Source organism: Cnephaeus nilssonii (assembly GCF_951640355.1).
Source record: "Cnephaeus nilssonii genome assembly, chromosome: 3".
NCBI lineage: Eukaryota > Metazoa > Chordata > Mammalia > Chiroptera > Vespertilionidae > Cnephaeus > Cnephaeus nilssonii.
The window spans coordinates 34,804,189-34,822,918 of NC_137074.1; the positions used below are offsets into that span (position 1 = coordinate 34,804,189).

The 18,730-nt window shown below is 35.8% G+C and overlaps 1 protein-coding gene across 6 annotated transcripts in view; it reads left to right on the forward strand.

The window, feature by feature from the left end:
* NAALADL2 (N-acetylated alpha-linked acidic dipeptidase like 2) overlaps window positions 1-18,730 on the forward strand; it is a 1,181,205-nt gene that overhangs the window by 719,889 nt on the left and 442,586 nt on the right. For all 6 annotated transcript variants that reach the window (XM_079765801.1, XM_079765802.1, XM_079765799.1 and 3 more), the window contains one exon: window positions 12,793-12,943. In XM_079765801.1, the coding sequence (XP_079621927.1) occupies window positions 12,793-12,943 (151 nt within the window). The remainder of the gene's footprint in view (window positions 1-12,792; window positions 12,944-18,730) is intronic.

An 18,730-nucleotide genomic window follows, 5' to 3' on the forward strand; every position in this document is an offset into this window, starting at 1 on the left:
TTTCAACACAGAAAGATAGTTATTTTCTAAGTTTAACTACTTTGTGCTAAGAGATTAGACAAGTTACTTAATCTTTGGTCCCAGTTTCCTCATTTTTAAAAGGAAATGGTAACACCCATCTTTCTGCATTAATGTGTAGCTCAACCTACAAAATATATGTCGGGATATGGGAAAATAATAAATAGTGGTTTTTACTTTCTGAGGGTAAAACTTAGTCATCAACTTACTACGTAGGTTATAAAACAATTACGTAATTTTCGAGGCTGCTGGAACTGGCTCCACACTTTAAGAAGCTTTTGAGATTTGTAAAGTGTAAGCAAGGAATACCATCAAGAAAAAAAGGTCCCATATTTCAGATCCTAGCCATTTTTTTTTCTGCTTTCTAACCCCCTAAAATGTATGCTGAAATCTGACATGAGTATCTTTATCTGATCATCTCATGATTACGTATTATTCATTTCCTGTTAAGATTTTGTGTAGCAATCAGGTTATCATAATTCCTCTTAAATTACTCCACACAGCAGTGTTTCTACCACAGTGATTTGGCTCTCTTTTCCATGTTTAAGTTTTCCCCGGGGATCACAATACTGGAGAAGCGAGGTGAACTCAATGATTCTTATAGGCATTTGTTCCCAATTAGAAATGAAAAATATTTTCATATCTAAAATGGTGTGGTTTCTCATCCATCTGGTTCTATGAAGTGTCTATTGCATTGCTTTACTATACTCCTTTCTAGATGTTCGTTATGAAGCCGAAGGGCCACAGTGGACAGCAGACTGTGGTTTAGTATGGGGCTCCTCATTCTCTTCCTGAAATATTAACGATGGTGATTTTCTCAGTCTTATTTTACTTTTAATAATTTAAGGATAATGTTGAGTTTTATGAACTGTGAGTTCAATAAGGAAAAGAAAAAAAGTTCCTCTTTTTCCAAGAAGGGAGCGGAGGGGAAGTGCAAGAAAAACGCTGCTCCATGTGAGTTCTCACCACCTGCCCGGTTCCTTTCCCGTCCTTGTCAGTCATAAAATCAGGAGTTGTAAGCTGTTTGATTTGCAGAAATGAACTTGTAAGTGGGCGGTCTCTTCTCCGTAATTGCAGATATAGAAGAAACTAGCCCTCCTTTATTTCCCATTATCTCCTGTCCAGAGAGGTTACAAATATGCAAGTATGTCCAAATGTTTCTCAACTAAACATTCAACAATCGCAACTCTCTATTAAAGTCTGATATGACTTCCCTCTTTGCAGATTTGACTTTTGTAATTGAGACAAAATGACACGTGCCTGTGCTAATCTCTATATTAATTTGGTATTGTTCCTGTCCACTGTCGGCTTTATCAAAGGCCCTTCCCTTTGGCAGCCTGCTCTTTCGTTTCTGAGTGAAGCCGGTGCATATTCCCACTCACAGGCGTGCTCGGCAGCTGCCTGGCCAGATGCTCCACGGCTGGATACTTTGTCTGATCTGAGTCTAGGGACATGATCAGGCTGCTTTCGAAATATTTAATTTATCCAGATGTCACAAATTTCAACTTGCTGTCAGTTGTGATGAATTTGTTTCATAATTAATATTTGCAGATATGATAATGTGAAAATAGTTTTTCAGATGCATACATCAAAAATTTATGTTTTCCTGTTTTTATGTTCTCTATTTAATTATTTTCTTCTTTTATATTAAACTAGAGGCCCATTGCACAAAGATTTGTGCAACAGGCCTTCCTTCACCAGGCTGCCGGGACCCAGGCCTTCGCTCCGGCCACCACCTTCACTCCGGCCGGAGTCTTTGCTCTGGCCAGTCTTCCCTGACTCCGGCCAGAGTCTGCAGGTTTCTTGGTGACTCTGGCCGGAGTCTTCACTTTGCTCCGGAAGGAGCGCTGCTCCTGTAGCTCCCTACACCCGCTTCCCTCTCCCTCATAGCAGGTGTCTTGCCCTGCCTGGCTGCTCCATGACTGGAGTGGCTGGGGGGCGGGGCTGCTACCATCTTTGTCCTGCTAATTTGCATACTCCCTCCTGATTGGCTGGTGGGTGTCACGGAGGTATGGTCAATTTACATATTTCTCTTTTATTAGTGTAGATAATTTCCTCTTCATATTTAATGTTTATGTTTTTAATTTATTAAAAGGAGAACTACATTTCTATGTAAACTATATGTGAACTATAACTGTTATAAGTTTTGTAGCTGAACATAAGTTCCACTGTATTCCAAAAGTTTCACTGTTTTGAGTTCTACTATTCAGTGCATTCCAGATTCTACTTCATACTCTGTGATTCAAAGTTATTTGGGAATAGATTAATTTGGCCCTATTATTAATTTCTAATTGATTTAATTAAGGTAAATAATATGCCCATAAAGAATTATAGTTTTTAGAAATTTTTAAAGATTTTCTTTGCAGCGAATTTATGTCAAATGATTTTTCATGGGTATATGTGTGCTCTGTGAGAAATGTAACTCTTTATCTTAAGTTCATTTTTAATTTTTCTAAATTCCTGTATATCCTTATATTTTTTGCCTTTTAGAATGTGTCCAATTCTGAAAGAAGATCTCCCACATAGTTTTATTTTTAGACTTCTATCCTGTATTATGAATATATTCTTACTTTGTCATTTGATTATTTAATGCATTCAGATTTATGGCACATCCTTTACTTCTTTGATGCTTCCATCATCCTATAGCATATATTTTTCATCTTTATTGCTTTTTAAATATATATATATATATATATATATATATATATATATATATATATTGATTTCAGAGAGGAAGGGGGAGGGAGAGAAAGAGAGATAGAAACATCAATGATGAGAGAGAATCATTGATTGGCTGCCTCCTGCATGCCCACCACTGGGGACCAAGCCAGCAACCGGGCATGTGCCCTTGATCAGAATCAAACCTGGAAATCTTCAGTCCCCAGGCTAACACTCTATCCACTGAGCCAAACCAGTGAGGGCCATCTTTGTTGCTTTTAATTTCAGATAGTTTTATGCATTTACTTCTTCTCTTTATTTTTATCAATCAGTTATCTATCTGTTTATCATTTTATAGACTATTATTTTGTTTGTAGAAGGATTCTTCTAATGTTATTGTTAGGGTTTCATTCTATTTGATTCGATTAAAACATTTCTGACTTTAGTAGGATAATTTGTGTGTGTGTGTTTTTCCAGTGTAAAAATATATATGCTTTATTTTTTCTTGTACTTTATTTGATGTTTATTATTTATCTTACTTTTTTGTAACCCAACACATGTTCTGATTTGATGTGTTCATCCATCTTTATTACCTGCACACTTTTTTACTCTCTTAAACATTTTTTAGATCTTCTTATAAAAAGTATATTGCAAGACTAATAATTACAATGATAATATTTTACTTATCCATGTTTCAAAGTATTATATATTATTCAATTTACTTTATTTATTGGACCTGTATAAAACAGGTACTAGTAGAGAAGTGGATTTAGAGAAAACTTCTGTTCAGTGCTAAGGTGATCTCTATGAATTCCTTGACAGATGGGCATATCTCATGCATGAACTCTATCTTCTGAAGAAGTATTCATATTTACTTTATTGCTGGGAAACTCCAATTTTTACAATGTCTCTTCTTATATAAAAGTCCAGAGCTCCATGGAGATACTCTTCAGGACTATTCTGGAGATAGTGCTCCTTAACTCAATTTCATATCTACATTTTCTGAAGATGAAGTCATTTTATTTTGAAACTTCTAGGGTTGGTCATGTTAGAACCGTTGTGATCTCAAATTGAATCGTTATATAAAACAATTAGAAACACAAAAGAATCACTTGCTATGCTCTTTACTCCTGTTTATTTTTCCATTTTTCTATTGTTTTAAAATCAGTGTTCATGTTTTCAGTATTACAAGCTACATAACCATGGAAAACATCACAATACTTCATTGAGCCACAGTTTTCTTACATTAAAACCAAATATAAAAAAGAAAATAATAAAATTAACCTTAAAAATCTCCTGGGGTGGTTGTTACACTAATGTTATATATTAATCAAGCATTTGGGCAAGTCCCTTTTAAAATAACTAATCTAATTGAAAAAGTTATAATAAAGAATAATGTTTTTATCTCTCTTTTAAAATTTAAAACATGTTCACATATGTAATTTATGATGCATCCCTAATAAGCATGCATATAGAAGTTATGAATGAGAAAGGTCAAAGTATTTGGTATGTTCTTTAAATATATATACACATATATATATATATATATATATATATATATATATGTAATCAAATGTGAACATTATAATAGCTGTGAAATATAATAGAATTGCAAAAGATTTGGAAGCATGTATTTCTTTACCAATGTAAGCTTTTTTTTTTTTTTGTCTATGAGCAACTCAATTATTTGCTTCTGAAATAAATTAAGTAAAGCTTATTGAGTCTGATCAGCCCTTGTTTTCAAGGGAATTGTAGTTCAATTTCATTTTTAATTAGAATTGAACATTGTGGATTTCTTAGCTCTGGTAAGCAAGATCCAGCAATAAAGTATGTACTTAATTTGTATTAAGTTTCTAAAATTTAGTGCAGAGAGTGAGCAATATGTCTGGTTAATATTTAAGCATCTCACAATGTTCCATTGTAGAAATTTCCATTTACAAAAGCTGCCGTTCTATAACAAATTACTTTCACTTTCAAATAAACCTGTTATCACAACATGAGCAAAACTTATTCAATTAAACAAGAAAACAAAGTAATTATTTACTCCTCTTTGATGTGCACATACCTTATAAAATGTTTTTAGAAATGCTTAGGAGAGGTAGATATATTGGCTTAACATCATGTTTGCTTAAATGTCATTTATTTAATAACATATAGGTGTATTCCCATGGAAAGACATTTCTATATGGGAAACCGTTCTCTTATGAGAGAAAGGACATTTATTTTCCATTGTGATAAACCCACGTGGGAAGAAGCCATGAAAAATAAGATCAGTTGTGGTAAAGTTCTTTCCTCTTTCAATCTTTCACATCTGTTTCTATTTGTGTGTGTTTGTTCATTGGTACTCTATTGCTGTTCATCACATTGAGGCTAGTTGAGAACTATACATCCAAGGTATCTTTCCCTTCATTTCTGTGCATTCAAGCATTAAACTGGATGTGTTCTCTGCCCAGCATATTCTCTTAATACAGTAGTGGAAAGGAGAGAAAGGAATGAAGGAAGTTTTCTCAGTCACCCTGGATACAATGCACTGAAATAATACTTTAACTATACTCCTAGACATCTGTAATGAGAACATGTAGCAGGGTGATTTAACAGTTAATATAGTGTTTAAAAGGTTAACTCAGAGTCAGAATGGACCTCTGCTATCTTATCTCTTTTAAAATTATCTAAAATATACTGAATAAAAATGTACATATAGACATTTTAATTCTTCAATTTTTGTTCTTGATTCTCAAGAAAATCAAAAGCCTTACTGGTCCAGGGAAGTGGAAACTCTGAGTGTGAAATCAGATGTCTTTGTGCTGTAGAAAGCCTTTGTCAAATTCTACCAGGCAGAAATGCAAAAATGATCTGTAAACCACACGGGGACAAGTTACGTGCACTCTGACTCTTGTTTGGCAACTATAAATCTTGCTAATTAGTGACATTAGAAAGGATAATATGGAAGCTATTTCTATTCTGATGGAATTTTCTGCCAGATGTTTGCATTAGTTTCCTTAAAACACAAAACTATGAATACTTCATGTGCATGTATGCGTGTGTAATCCTTTAGCATGCCTGGAATGAAAACATCCCTTTCCTATTCATATCGGTTTAGTTATCCTATGTCTCAGGTTTTATATCATTGAATAAATTAATTGTCAGAGGAGTTGAGAAATTATATCTCAGTAAAGTTGACTGCTTTATTTAATGAAGAAAAATCAATAATAAGGTAACAAAAATTTGTGTTTCCTTGACTGGTAAGTTAAATGTAATAACTATCCTAGTTAAAACTAATATTTTAAGTAATAGAATTGTAAACATTTAAAAACCCTAATGAAGTTTGGGAAAAAATATGATTTGGTGGATTTTAGGTTTTTCTTTTAATTATGCTTCTTCTAATCTAACAAAAGGAAACAGAGCCTGGCAATTTGTGAACAAAACAGGAAGAGTACCTTAGGTTACGTGAATGTTTCTTTTTGGAAGTAAACCCAGGAAGTTTCATGTTGATGTCAAGAAAAATTATTTTTAGGATAATTTGTTTTGTTTTTCTTTCCTGATACCACTCTCCACCACAGATAAATATAAAAAAAAGAAAAAAAACACATATATATATATATCCCCTTAATTATTAACTTGCTTTTCTCCTCTTCCTTTTTTTATCATCATCACCACAGGAAAAAAAAAAAAACAAAACAAAACACTTCACACACTGTGTAGCATTTTACTCTTCTCAAAATCCTCTAGTCATTTTGTGTGACTGGCAGGGCAAATGCCATCTCTTTTTATGGATGAGAAAGTTGAACTGTATAACTCTTCAGGGGCATGCCCAGAACCCCTTGGCTAATAGCTGATTCAGTTCAAGACCTCTTACTCTTAATCCATGTTGGTTATAAGCCAAGCTACATAAAAACAATTACATAAGTTTGCATGTATTCCTAGCAGCTTTAAACATCATATAACACGTGTAATTGATGCAGGATTTGAAGTTTTTCTAAGATGAAATTTTAAAGGTAAATTGACATATTCTTTCTTATGTTAATATCCACTTAAGTTTTCTCATATCTCCCCTTCATAGCCACCCATCTTGGGGAAGAGTTATGTATAAAAATTTCAGTTAAAAAAGAAACACTGTCAAAACTTGACTTTTTTTTTAATGTTTATATCAGGATTCACGATGGTATAAATTAAGAAAACACTGAACATCAAATACACATCTAGTCACCAAGGTCTTTTTTGTCTTTATGTGCAAGAAAATTGGGACTCTGTTTATTATTTCTGATATAGAAACAATTTTTGTAGGCAGAAGAATTAGAAATATTAATTTTTTTTGTTTTTGACATTATTACAAATGACCCCCATTTCTCCCCTCTTTGCCCACCTCCACCAAGTCCTTATAGTCCCTCCCCTGGCCTTCACCACACTGTTGTCTGTGTTCATTGGCTATCCTATGTAATAAAACCCTAATATGCAAATAGACTGAACTGCAGAACAACCAGGAGAACGACTGGTCACTACAATACACACTGACCACCAGGGGGCAGATGCTCAACACAGGAGGGCACAGCTCCTGCGCTGAGCACGTGCCCCCTGAAAGGGAAGTGACCAGTGGTGGTGATCAGGGGCAAAGGCCAGCCAGCAGGCGGTGCCAGGCCGCCAGCCAAGGCGGGTGCCAGCGGGAGCCCCCAGATCGCCCCTCCCACCAGTCACTCCACAGATCAGCCCTGATTGCCTGCCAGGCCTAGGGACCCTACCCTATATGTTGGGAACAGTCTCTTAGATTTAAAAATTAAAACCTGGCAAGGCTACTCTAACACTGAAAAAACAGGATGATGCAGCGATGTCATGCATGGACTCTGTCTTGCACATTTTGTGGTCAGCCTTTATTCTGACACTTATAACTGTGTGACAAAGCCAATTACTTAACTTCTCTCTGCTTCAGTTTTTCCACCTATAACATGTGGAAAATGGTACTACTGCCTCAGAAGGATCATGTTATGTACTATTTTTTATAATCAGGGCAAAAAATGTAGCTGCCCATACAGCAGCAAGATGCCTTTCACCTGTATGGAAAGTATGGTCACTGGTTCATATGATATCCTGGATTGCGAGAGTGAAAGGATCGGACCTAAACCAGCAGTCGGACATCCCCAAAGGGTGCAGGCCAGGCTGAAGGACTCCTCCGCCACCCCCCCATGCACAAATTTCGTACACTAGACCTCTAGTGTATATACGTTCACCTTGTTTTATCCAGTCTCTCCTACACCCCTGCCTTCTGACATTAGTTAGTCTGTTCCATGCATCCATGTCTCTGGTTCTATTTTGTTCATCGGTTCTTTTTGCTCATTAGATTCCACATATAAGTGAGATCACATGATATTTGTCTTTCTCTGACTGGCTTATTTAGCTTAGCATAATAATCTCCAGGTCCATCTATTGCTGTCTCAAAGGGTAGGAGATCCTTCTTCGTTTTTTTTTGTTGTTGTTTTTTTTTTACTGCTGCATGGTATTCCATTGAATAAATGTACTACAGATTTTTCTATCCACTCATCTACTGATGGCCACTTGGGCTGTTTCTAGATCTTAGCTATTGTAAATAACACTGCTATGAACATAGGGGTGCATGTATTCTTTCTGATTGGTGTTTTGGAATTCTTAGGATATACTCCCAAAAGTGGAATCAACACATAGAAAAAATCATAAAATGGAAAAATACCTAAACAACAGATAATTTGTGAGATACCTTTAGAGATATTTTGTTCTATTTTTTATTATCCATGAGTCTCTCTCCATTCTTTATGGCTTTAATTAAATACATTCTTAGTTTAAAATATTGGTAGCATTTAAATTTTTAAAATAGTAAATTGTCAAAGACTAAGGAATGTGAAAAACTCTCTGCTTTTTCTTTAATCTTGTTTATGCAATTAGAAAATTACATAATCCCAGGGATACACATATGTGCTTATGTGAAGCTGTGTTCTCTTTCTCCACCCCCTGTCTCTTCCTCTCACATACACTCAAATATAAGTGCACAAAATAATAAGTTGTATATAATTTCTAAGTATATATGGTAGTCATATTGTATTCTGTTCTTTTAAAACATTATTTGTTTGGTTTAAAAACAACAGAACATCTACAGATTGAAAGACAAATGCAAGTGCTTGATAACATTAGCAATATATTTACTAATAGAAATTATATATAGTCCTCCTAATATTGACTATAAAGTGATGAAATCTTGTTAGAGAAATTGTTAAAAATGAATAACCTTTATTGTTTACAATTCATAAAACATCTTGATAGAGGAACAGAACCCAGACCACTGTGTGTGTAGTTTTTTCTGTTTTTTATCCCAATCTCAAAGCCCTCTATTTGAAAATGAGAGGATTTAGGTTTATACTTTCTGTTCCCACTCTATCATTATGTTCTCAACCTAGAGCATAAAATAATGGATCCATACTACATAAGTGGATCCTCCATGCATAGAAAAGATAAGGAGCAGAGATATAAAATACAGTGCTCTCAATATTTTGAAGCTACAGTTGCAAAAAATAGCATCATATTTTTAAATATTATTCTTAAAGGTTAGGTTTCTTTCATGCACCAAACATTGCAAAGGCTGTTGAATAATATAAATTTAAAAATTTTAAAAATATGCAAAATCACAGTATTTTATTATTTCAAAGCAGCATGATTGAATGCGAAAAGCACAAAACAATAAATTATGAGGATATATTTTTCTGTCTAACATCTGCTATGAAGCCCTGGCTGGTGTGGTTCAGTTGGTTGGAGGATCATCCCATACACCAAAAAGTGGCAGGTTTGATTTCAGATCAGGGCACATACCTAAGTTTCCAGTTCAATCCCTGATTGGGGTGACTATGGGAGTCAACCAATCCATGTTTTTCTCTCACATTAATGTTTCTCTTTCTCTCTCCATCTTTCTTCCTTTATCTCTAAAATAAAATAAATCAATAAAAACGTATTGTTTTTAAATAAAGAAGAAGGGTGGACAGAATCACTTACAAAAATAAATGCATCAGTAAATAAAATATTCTATTAACTCAGTGATGGCGAACCTATGACACGCGTAGCCATTTCTGATGACACGTGCCCGCTGAGGCGGCCGCATGCCGAGGGTGAAACATTTGCTGCTCCTGAGGATGAAACATTTGTGAAATAATGTTTTTTACTCAAAGTGACACATTACCCGAGTTATGCTCAGTTTTTTGGCGAAATTTGACACACCAAGCTCAAAAGGTTTCCCATCACTGCATTAACTAATGATGTGGTCTTTAGTCATCTTATGCCATGACCACTTCATTTGTGAAAACAGAATAACTCTGCAGGACACAATGATAAATTGGTTTAAAGTACAATAAAAATCATATTTAATAAAAGAGTAATATGCAAATTGACCATACCTCTGCTACACCAACAAGCCACACCCACCAGCCAATCAGGAGCGAGCATGCAAATTAACCCAACCAATATGGCTGCGGCCACAGAGTGAGCAGGAGGCTTGGGTTTCCCCAGCAATGGAGGAAGCCAAGCTTTCTGCACACCCTGGTGGGCCCAGGCCTCCACTCAAGGCTACAAAGTTTCAATTATAGAAGATAAATAAATCCCAGATACCAGGGCCTCTGCTTGGGTTGCCAGGGGACGTGGCCAACCTGCAAACCACAATAGGCCCCTCGCCCAGGCCACCCCATGCCCCAAGGGAACCCCCACCCTGGTCTGGGACACCCTTCAGGACACCAGCTGGCCTCCACCTGTGCACCAGGCCTCTATCGTATCTAATAAGATAGTAATATGCAAATTGACCATCACTCCAACACACAAGATGGCTGCCCCCATGTGGTCAAAGATGGCTGCCCCCATGTGGATACCAAATGGCCACCACTAGATGGCCAGCAGGGGAGGGAATTGGGGAGGGACCAGGCTTACAAGGGAGGGCAGTTGGGGGTGATCAAGCCTGCAGGGGAGGGCAGTTGGGGGCGACCAGGCCTGCAGGGAAGGGCAGTTGGGGGAGACCCAGGCCTGCAGGGGAGAGCAGTTGGAGGGGGGACCAGGCCTGCAGGGGAGGGCAGTTAGGGGCAAACAGGCTGGCAGGGGAGCAGTTAGGCATCAATCAGGCTGGAAGGGTAGTTGTTAGGGGGTGATCAGGCTGGCAGGCAGAAGCAGTTGGGGGCAATCAGGAAGGCAAGCAGTTGAGCAGTTGAGAGCCAACAGTCCTGGATTGTGAGAGGGATGTCCGACTGCCTACTGGGATTGGGCCTAAATGGGCAGTCAGACATTCCTCGAGGTGTCCCAGATTGGAGAGGGTGCAAGCTGGGCAAAGGGACTCCCCAATGCATGAATTTCGTGCACTGGGCCTCTAGTATATCTATAATAAGGATACTTAATAAAAAAAGAGATCTTTCCTCCTCATTCCTTCCTCCTTCCCTTCCTTCCTCCCTTTCTCCTTCCCTCCCTTATTCCTTTCCTTCTTTCCCTGCTTCTATCCTCCCTGAATTGTAATGATAAAAGTTGAGGATAATTTCTAGAACTCTGACAAGTTTAAATTTTGAATAAGTTTTTACTTTACAAAAGCAGGAGACCATTGCTTCTTATTAATCTCAGTAGAGTTATTTAAATAACTTTGAATACATGAAGTTAAACAATTTGAAATCCAAGTAAAGATGTTCCATGAAATAAAAAAGAATGCTTTAATTATGCCTTGAATATACTCATTCTGATTACAGTGAATATTCTTCACAAAAGTAGTCTTTTCATTTCACTAACAAAGGAAGGTGAGTTTATTTATGAGACATAACAAAGAAAACTGGAATCTTATAGACCTCTTTAATGGCATCCTAACAATACAATGCCTCATAATAGAGCCAAACAACAAAACTATTAATAGGCAAAAACAATCTCAAGAAGAAAGAATAACATAAAATTTGAACTCGCAGGTCAAAATAATGTGCTTAAGAAATTAACACATAGTATTTGTCTGACTTTCATTTTTTATTTTTCATATACAACATAGCTATTTAAATGAGTTTGAATGTGCTATGAAATGCTAGATTTAAAATTTATTTCTATTTTTCCTGTTATTATAACCATGCATCTCAATTCTAAAATGTACACATTCTGTTGTTTTAATACAGGCACATAATTCACACAGTATTGATCTCAATGTCTTCTCGGGAAACAGATCACAGTAAGAAGCATCTGATGTGCTTTATAAAAAAAAAAATTCACCCTTTCACCAGTCTATTTGTCTTTGTAAAGGATGGCTGTATAATTGAAAGAAAAGGTGTGCTTTAGTGGAAATATCACCAAACTTGAGTTCCAAAAACTTTACTTTGATCCCTGGCATTATCCGTTATTATCTCTGACCTTGGCTCAAGCTCTTAAACTTCCTGGATCACAGTTTTGGCAACTATATAATAGGAATTGAAATAATAGATCAAGTGTTCTGGGGAAAAAATCAACAAATAACTTCTGAGACAGTTTCTCACTCATAGTAGATATGCAGTCATTACTTTATGATTTGGCTTTAAGATGATTCAGAAGACCTCGAATATAATCACAATTATTATCCTGAATCTTCATATAAAGTTTGGCTGATATGCACTTCATGTGAAAGTATTAGTTTGCTAGGGCTGCCATTACAATATACCACACACTGGGTGGCTTAAAGGGAAATTTATTTTCTCGCAGTTTCTGGAGACTGAAAATTTGAGATGAAGGTGTCGACAGGTTTGATTCCTCCTGAGGCCTTTCTTTTTGGCTTGCTGATTGCCACCTTCTTGCTATGTCCTCACATGCTTTCTTTCTGTGTACACATATCCCTACTATCTCTCCCTCTTCTTATAAGGACACTTGTCATACTGGATTAGAGTCCACCCATATATCGACATTATAGGAATGCTGATTAAATATTGTTGAGATAGAGAAAAACGGGGAGAGGCTGGTAGAACAACTCTCTGGCTGGGCTTGATAATTGGGAAGTCTGAAGCATCTGTTTATTTTAAAAGAGCAAAAAATTCAGAAAAGGGAGTCATCTCAGTCACATTCATGAAATGGCAGTATGTAAACTTTTAATGCATACGGTAATATTTTTAATAGTCTATTCTCCTCTTTTAGCTTTCCCTACTGGAAAAGGCTGGATTTGGAGGTGTCCTTCTATATGTTGATCCTTGTGATTTACCAAAGACCGCAAATCTTGGCGATGACACCTTCATGGTGTCACTGAATCCAGGAGGAGACCCTTCTACGCCTGGTTATCCAAGTGCCGGTAAGTTCCCTGGTAATCTTCATTATTCTTGTACGCATTACAAGGCCGCAATGTATAAACACATGCTACCTAAACTAAGCAAGGGATAGTAAAGTCAAAGAATTCTTACAACTCCATAGTTTAAAAAGTGAATTTTGTATTTTCTCAGACTATAGACTACTCATTTGTTTATATATACTAGTATATATGAAGCCCGGTGCACGGATTGATTTCAGAGAGGAAGGGAGAGGGAGAAATAGAAACATCAATGATGAGAGAGAATCATTGATCGGGTACCTCCTGCATGCCCCACACTGGGGATCAAGCCTGCAACCTGGGCATGTGCCCTTGACAGGAATTGAACCTGAGACCCTTCAGCCTGCGGGCCAATGCTCTATTCACTGAGCCAAACCAGCTAGGGCTGGAATAAATATTTTTTAAAAGTCTTTAATAGATTATCTGTCTTCATAAATTACAGTACCATGAACAAAGAAAAACATATTTTATATGTTACTATTGATTGAAATTAACACCATGCATGATGGGCCATCTGTGTTGGTGGCAAACATATACACAAAACGTCCGCTGCTTTGGGATAGCTATAATAACTTTAAGTCCAGAGTCTGGGGATATATTTAATTAAATTAGATGAATAAAGTAGTGAGAAATGATGCTGGAAAAGAGTGGAGTTAATATGATCAATTTTTGTGGTTCCCTAAGAGAAAGGATCTCATTGGTTTGGCCAGTCTCTGGCAGTACAGAGGTAGCCTTTTTTGCATCAAACATCCTTCTCTTTCCCTGGAAGCTGTGTTCACGAAAGAGGGGTCATGTGGCAGAGAAAAGATAACTGTGATTTGGGCAGGTGCTCATTCATCATTGAATTTTTGTCCCATGTGCCATTGACAGGCATTATATTTATACAGACTTGGCTGAGGAAAAAGCTCCTCGGGCCTTCTTCCAGGGTGATACTAACCCATTAACCATGCCATTTCAGCCAGTAATTAAACTACCAAAACTTTTATGCAATTATTTATGTGTTCTGCCAACATTTTCCTTGTTCTCCACAAAATATCTCAAAAGATTTTACTAATTATCTTACTCAAGTCCAGCTGGTGTGACTTTACCAATCAATCAATAAATTTCTCAAAGAAAGAAATAAATTGAGGTATGAGTTTTAATTTATGATTTGTGTATGGGGGTGTCTACTGATTATTGCTCTGTTTTCTAAAATACTCCTTTAACCCAGGTAAGAATTTCCTTTGGGACCTCATTGATCTGTATTTTATATGGTCTACTGTCTCATTAGTTCAATTTTTAAATTAAAATTAGGAGGTGTTCATCTGTAACCTCTGCATCAGAAATATCTGTCCAGTTCTTTTTTGCAGATGCTCTAGAATTCCTTGGTTTCAATACCTCAGTTTAGGGAGGTTGCACCTGGCAGCTAAGTGTTTGTGACAAGTCAATGGGCTGCAATGCTATTGAAAAGTAGGCACTTTATGAATACTCTGCTTAAGTTGGCAAGTTGCCCAGCTGCCAACATTTACTCTTAACATTACTCTGACGCAGGTCATTTCATAAATGTAGAATTCAGTCAAGTCTAGTAAAATGTTGGCTAGTCTTGAGCAATCTCAGAATGCTTTCTTTTCTTTTCAAGTAATTCCTACTTACAAAAAGTTGCAAATATAGTTACTATGTATACATTTATCCTAGAGTCTATATAATAAAACTATCAAAGTCATAAAATTAGCATTGATACAGTGCTATTAACTAATTATAGACTTTTTTCTGATTTCCTCAATTCTCTTACTGTTTTTTTTTTTCTGCTGTCACATCCAATCCAGAATTCCATACTGTATTTAGTTTCCTAGTTTACTTAATCCTCTCCAATCTGAAAGGCTTTCTTTCATTGCCTTGACCCTTTCAAGAATATTGGCAGTTGATTTTGTAGAATGTCCCTCAATTGAGCTTGCCCAGTGTTTTCTGGTGATCATATTGTGGTTCTGCATTTTTGGCAGGGATACTGCGGAAGGGATGATGTGCCTTTCTCAGGGCATCACATAAGGCAGTGCATACTGTGCTTGTGTATCATGTCTCATGATGCTAACTTTAATCCCTTGTTCATGGTGATGTCTAACAGTTTGCTCCACTTTATAGTTACTATTTTTTTCTTTAATAATTAATGAATGTCTTCAGGAGAGATATTATGAGACTATGTAAACATCTTTTTTCTTATCATACTTTTCCTGTAAATGTTAGCATCCATCAATAGTTCTTGTTTTATTAAATTTTTTGTTTGGTATTTGCCCAGTGATGATTTTCCATTTCCATCATTCCTTTAGAATACTTTTTAAAGATATACTTTTACAATATCAGTAGTCTTACTTGCCACCTACATTCTTAAACAAAGATAAAATGACTAATCATTTTCTGCAAAATATAAATCAGAATTTTTAAATTTAATGGCAAAACAACAGCTTAATACATGATATTATATACTATATTACTCATATACTTATAGATGATTCACATAAATAATTCTTTTACAAATATAATGCCAGAGTGAGGAAGGGAGAGGATCTCTTTTGTACCTATAACACACAGAAAAAGCACATATACAGTCCATTGTATTTCTCTTTTTGCCCTGCATGCTAAGAATCTCTGATTAACTGCAATGATTTATACCCCTGTTTTGGATTTATTTATCCCTGTTTGTTGAAATTTTCTTAATTGCTTTTGTCTTATGGTTTTACTCACATTAAAAAAAAAAATAACGCTACCCTCCTCAAAAAATTTTGGGGGAGAAAGAAGGAGAAGCCAGGTTGTGAATTGTAAATGAAAACTACAAATAATAATTTGTTCAAAATGAACAAAAGTATCTGAATAATTATTAGAGGAATTAATGCAAAACTACAGTATTTTGGGGGGAGAAGGCGGTCCTAATATAGGTGACAGGAGAAGATTTGACTTTGGTGCAATATACAGATCTTATAACATAGAAACCCACACTTGAAACCTATATGTTCATGTTGACCAGTGTCACCCCTATAAATTTAATAGAAACAAAAATATCTTTTTCCAGTTTTATAAACTTTGTTTTATTAACTAACCTAAGGATGATTAAGTTCCAAAGAAGTAGTAGAGATTGACTAGAATCCAAAGAGGTGTTTGTGTTTGTTTGTTTGTTTGTTTGTTTTTAATATAAGCAAAGTAAACAACATAGTATAATGAACTCTCTGTATGCCTCCTTTGGCATCATTAACTACACACATTCTACCAGGATATGTTTTGTACATCCCCTTATATCCCACATCACCCCTTGCTATTTTTCCAGATAAACTTTACGTATCTTGAAATGCACACATCTTAATTGACAAAAGAATACACCCATGTAATATCTATGCCTCTTAATTGACCAAAGAATACACCCATGGACTCATCCATGGACTCTCCATACACCCATGTTTTTTAGGTTAAAAAACACTTTCGTCACCTTTGAAAGTTCTTCGTGCTTTCAGAGTCACTCCACATCACTAGCCCAATCTCACCACCCGCTCAATTTTCTCAGGCTACAACAATGTACCATCATAAAAATGGAAACAGGCAATATGTGTGTATTTTTGTGTGGGTTCTTTTGCTCAGTATGGGTGTTTGGTAGTTCATTCCCTTTGATTGCTGACAAGTACACCACGATTTTTGTGTTGATTCAAGTAGGTGTTTTTTAAACAGGAATGCTGAGGCACTCTTCTATAACGCATGATCCAAATGGACTATCCAGACAAGACACAGGGGCTTCCTATATGGTAGTTCTGCTCAGTAAGTCTCATTGCATATCCAACTAGTTCTTGATTATTATAGAATTAGAGCAAAGAGTAAAAGTGTTTAAATAACGTTTGCTCGTATTACGCACAAAAAAAGAATGTCTTATTCTTTTAACAAAAGCAAGCCTTTAACTTCAGGTAGCCTATTAATTATCTTTTCTGAGCCTTATTTTATTCAAAATTAAGAAAGAGGAATATCTATGCCTGTATCTATAGCTGTAGCCCACAGTTTGTTAGTAAGGAAATGCAAAACCTCAAGCTCCACCCCAGATTGATATAGGAACTTTGAGGGAGGGGCCCACCTTCTATGTCCTGACAGACCTTCTAGGAAATTCTGCTTCAACTGAATTTTGAGAACCACTAAACTACAGAAATATATTCTTTATCTACCACTGGGGCTACTGACCTAAACTTTGGGATCTCATCTTATATTGCTGCCTTTAATTTTGTTGTCTCCACCTCAATTAGGATTGAGAAATGTGTGTGTTTTGGATCCTCAAACCAATTTTTGTGCTCAGTGGGCTCTCAGTAAATATTTGTTGAGTGAATTACTCATTCTGTTGACATGGCTAACTTTCTTCGATGATTCTTATCCTGGGCTATTCCTTGACTTTAATGAACCTCATTAATATTCATTTTTTAAAAGTTTGTATAAGCACTTACCCATGATAGGTTTGTTTACAAAATATATGATTTTTTTTTTTTCCTCTGTAAAGGCTTCTCTCAAGTCTCTCTCATCTCTCTTGCCACTCAAAATAGCAGAAAATCCATTGACTCAAAAAGTTTTGAAATTCTAATTAAGGTGTTAGGATATAAAAAGTCAAATCTATTATCTTAATTTCCATGATATGTTATCAAGTATGTCAAGGATTACATGTCTAAAATAAAAAATGATCATAACTGCTTTTACCAATTGGCTACAAGTTTTCAGCTACCTTAAATTATATCCCAAGCAAATCTCATCTACAAAATTGTAATTTTTGAATACTAACTGACATGTAGCACAATTCTATTTTCAGCTTGATGCACAAGTAATTTGAAAATGTTACCTAGGGATGCATGTAAATAAGTCCTAAAAAGTGATATTTACAGTAACTGATCATAATTGTAATACCAGTGATCAGTTCTAATCCAAATGTACTTGGCTAAAATTATTAATCAAACAGGTACATAGGGTGAGGCTCAAAACAAAGAGGTAATCAGAAAGATATGGGGGGAGCATAACAATGGGAAGATAAGAAATGGATATCTTAAAAAGGAGTATTCTACTTGATCTATATTGAAAGTGGAAAAGAAAATTATTTTTCCAATTTCTAGCCCTAAGATTGTCTTATATCTGAAGGACTAAAAGTAGTAATCGGAGTTATAAATCCTTTCCATGTGCTTCCTTTAATAATTTACCTTCTGAAATTCTGTTGCCTACAGACTTGATTTTAATGTTAGTACTATCTCTAGACAATTGCCTGGCTAATCTATGGACTACTATTTCATTGAAATCCAAGATACTTATTTTATCTTGACTTAGACTTAATTCTCCAGATCCACTATTTCCTTAAACCCATCCCAATTTAATGCTTCATCTCTCTGTCTATATTTGTTATAATCCTGTTTATTTGTACTTGTTGTTGTTTTTCTTTGCTTTAAATTCTAGAGAGGAAAGTCAGAAATTTCAGTGGTTTTACTCTAGTGGAGGGTATCAAACAGCACAGTTTATTTAATATTCCCAGTGTTATAGTTCAATGGATCTGTGTTGTTTATGTACTGTCTGTTCAACATCCTCTCTGCCAACCAAGACCTTTAAAGAATATCAGTGTAATTTGTGACAAGTCTTCACTAGGTGTTCTTGGTCCAGTTACCTTGACAAATGTCTAAAGGCTGACTGGAGTTGATACTAAATCAACTGAGACAATGTTAAACTATTCCCCGACTAGAACAGCAGAAAATGTAAATATATGCCTAGTTGTCAAAGCAAATGCTAGATATTCACAGC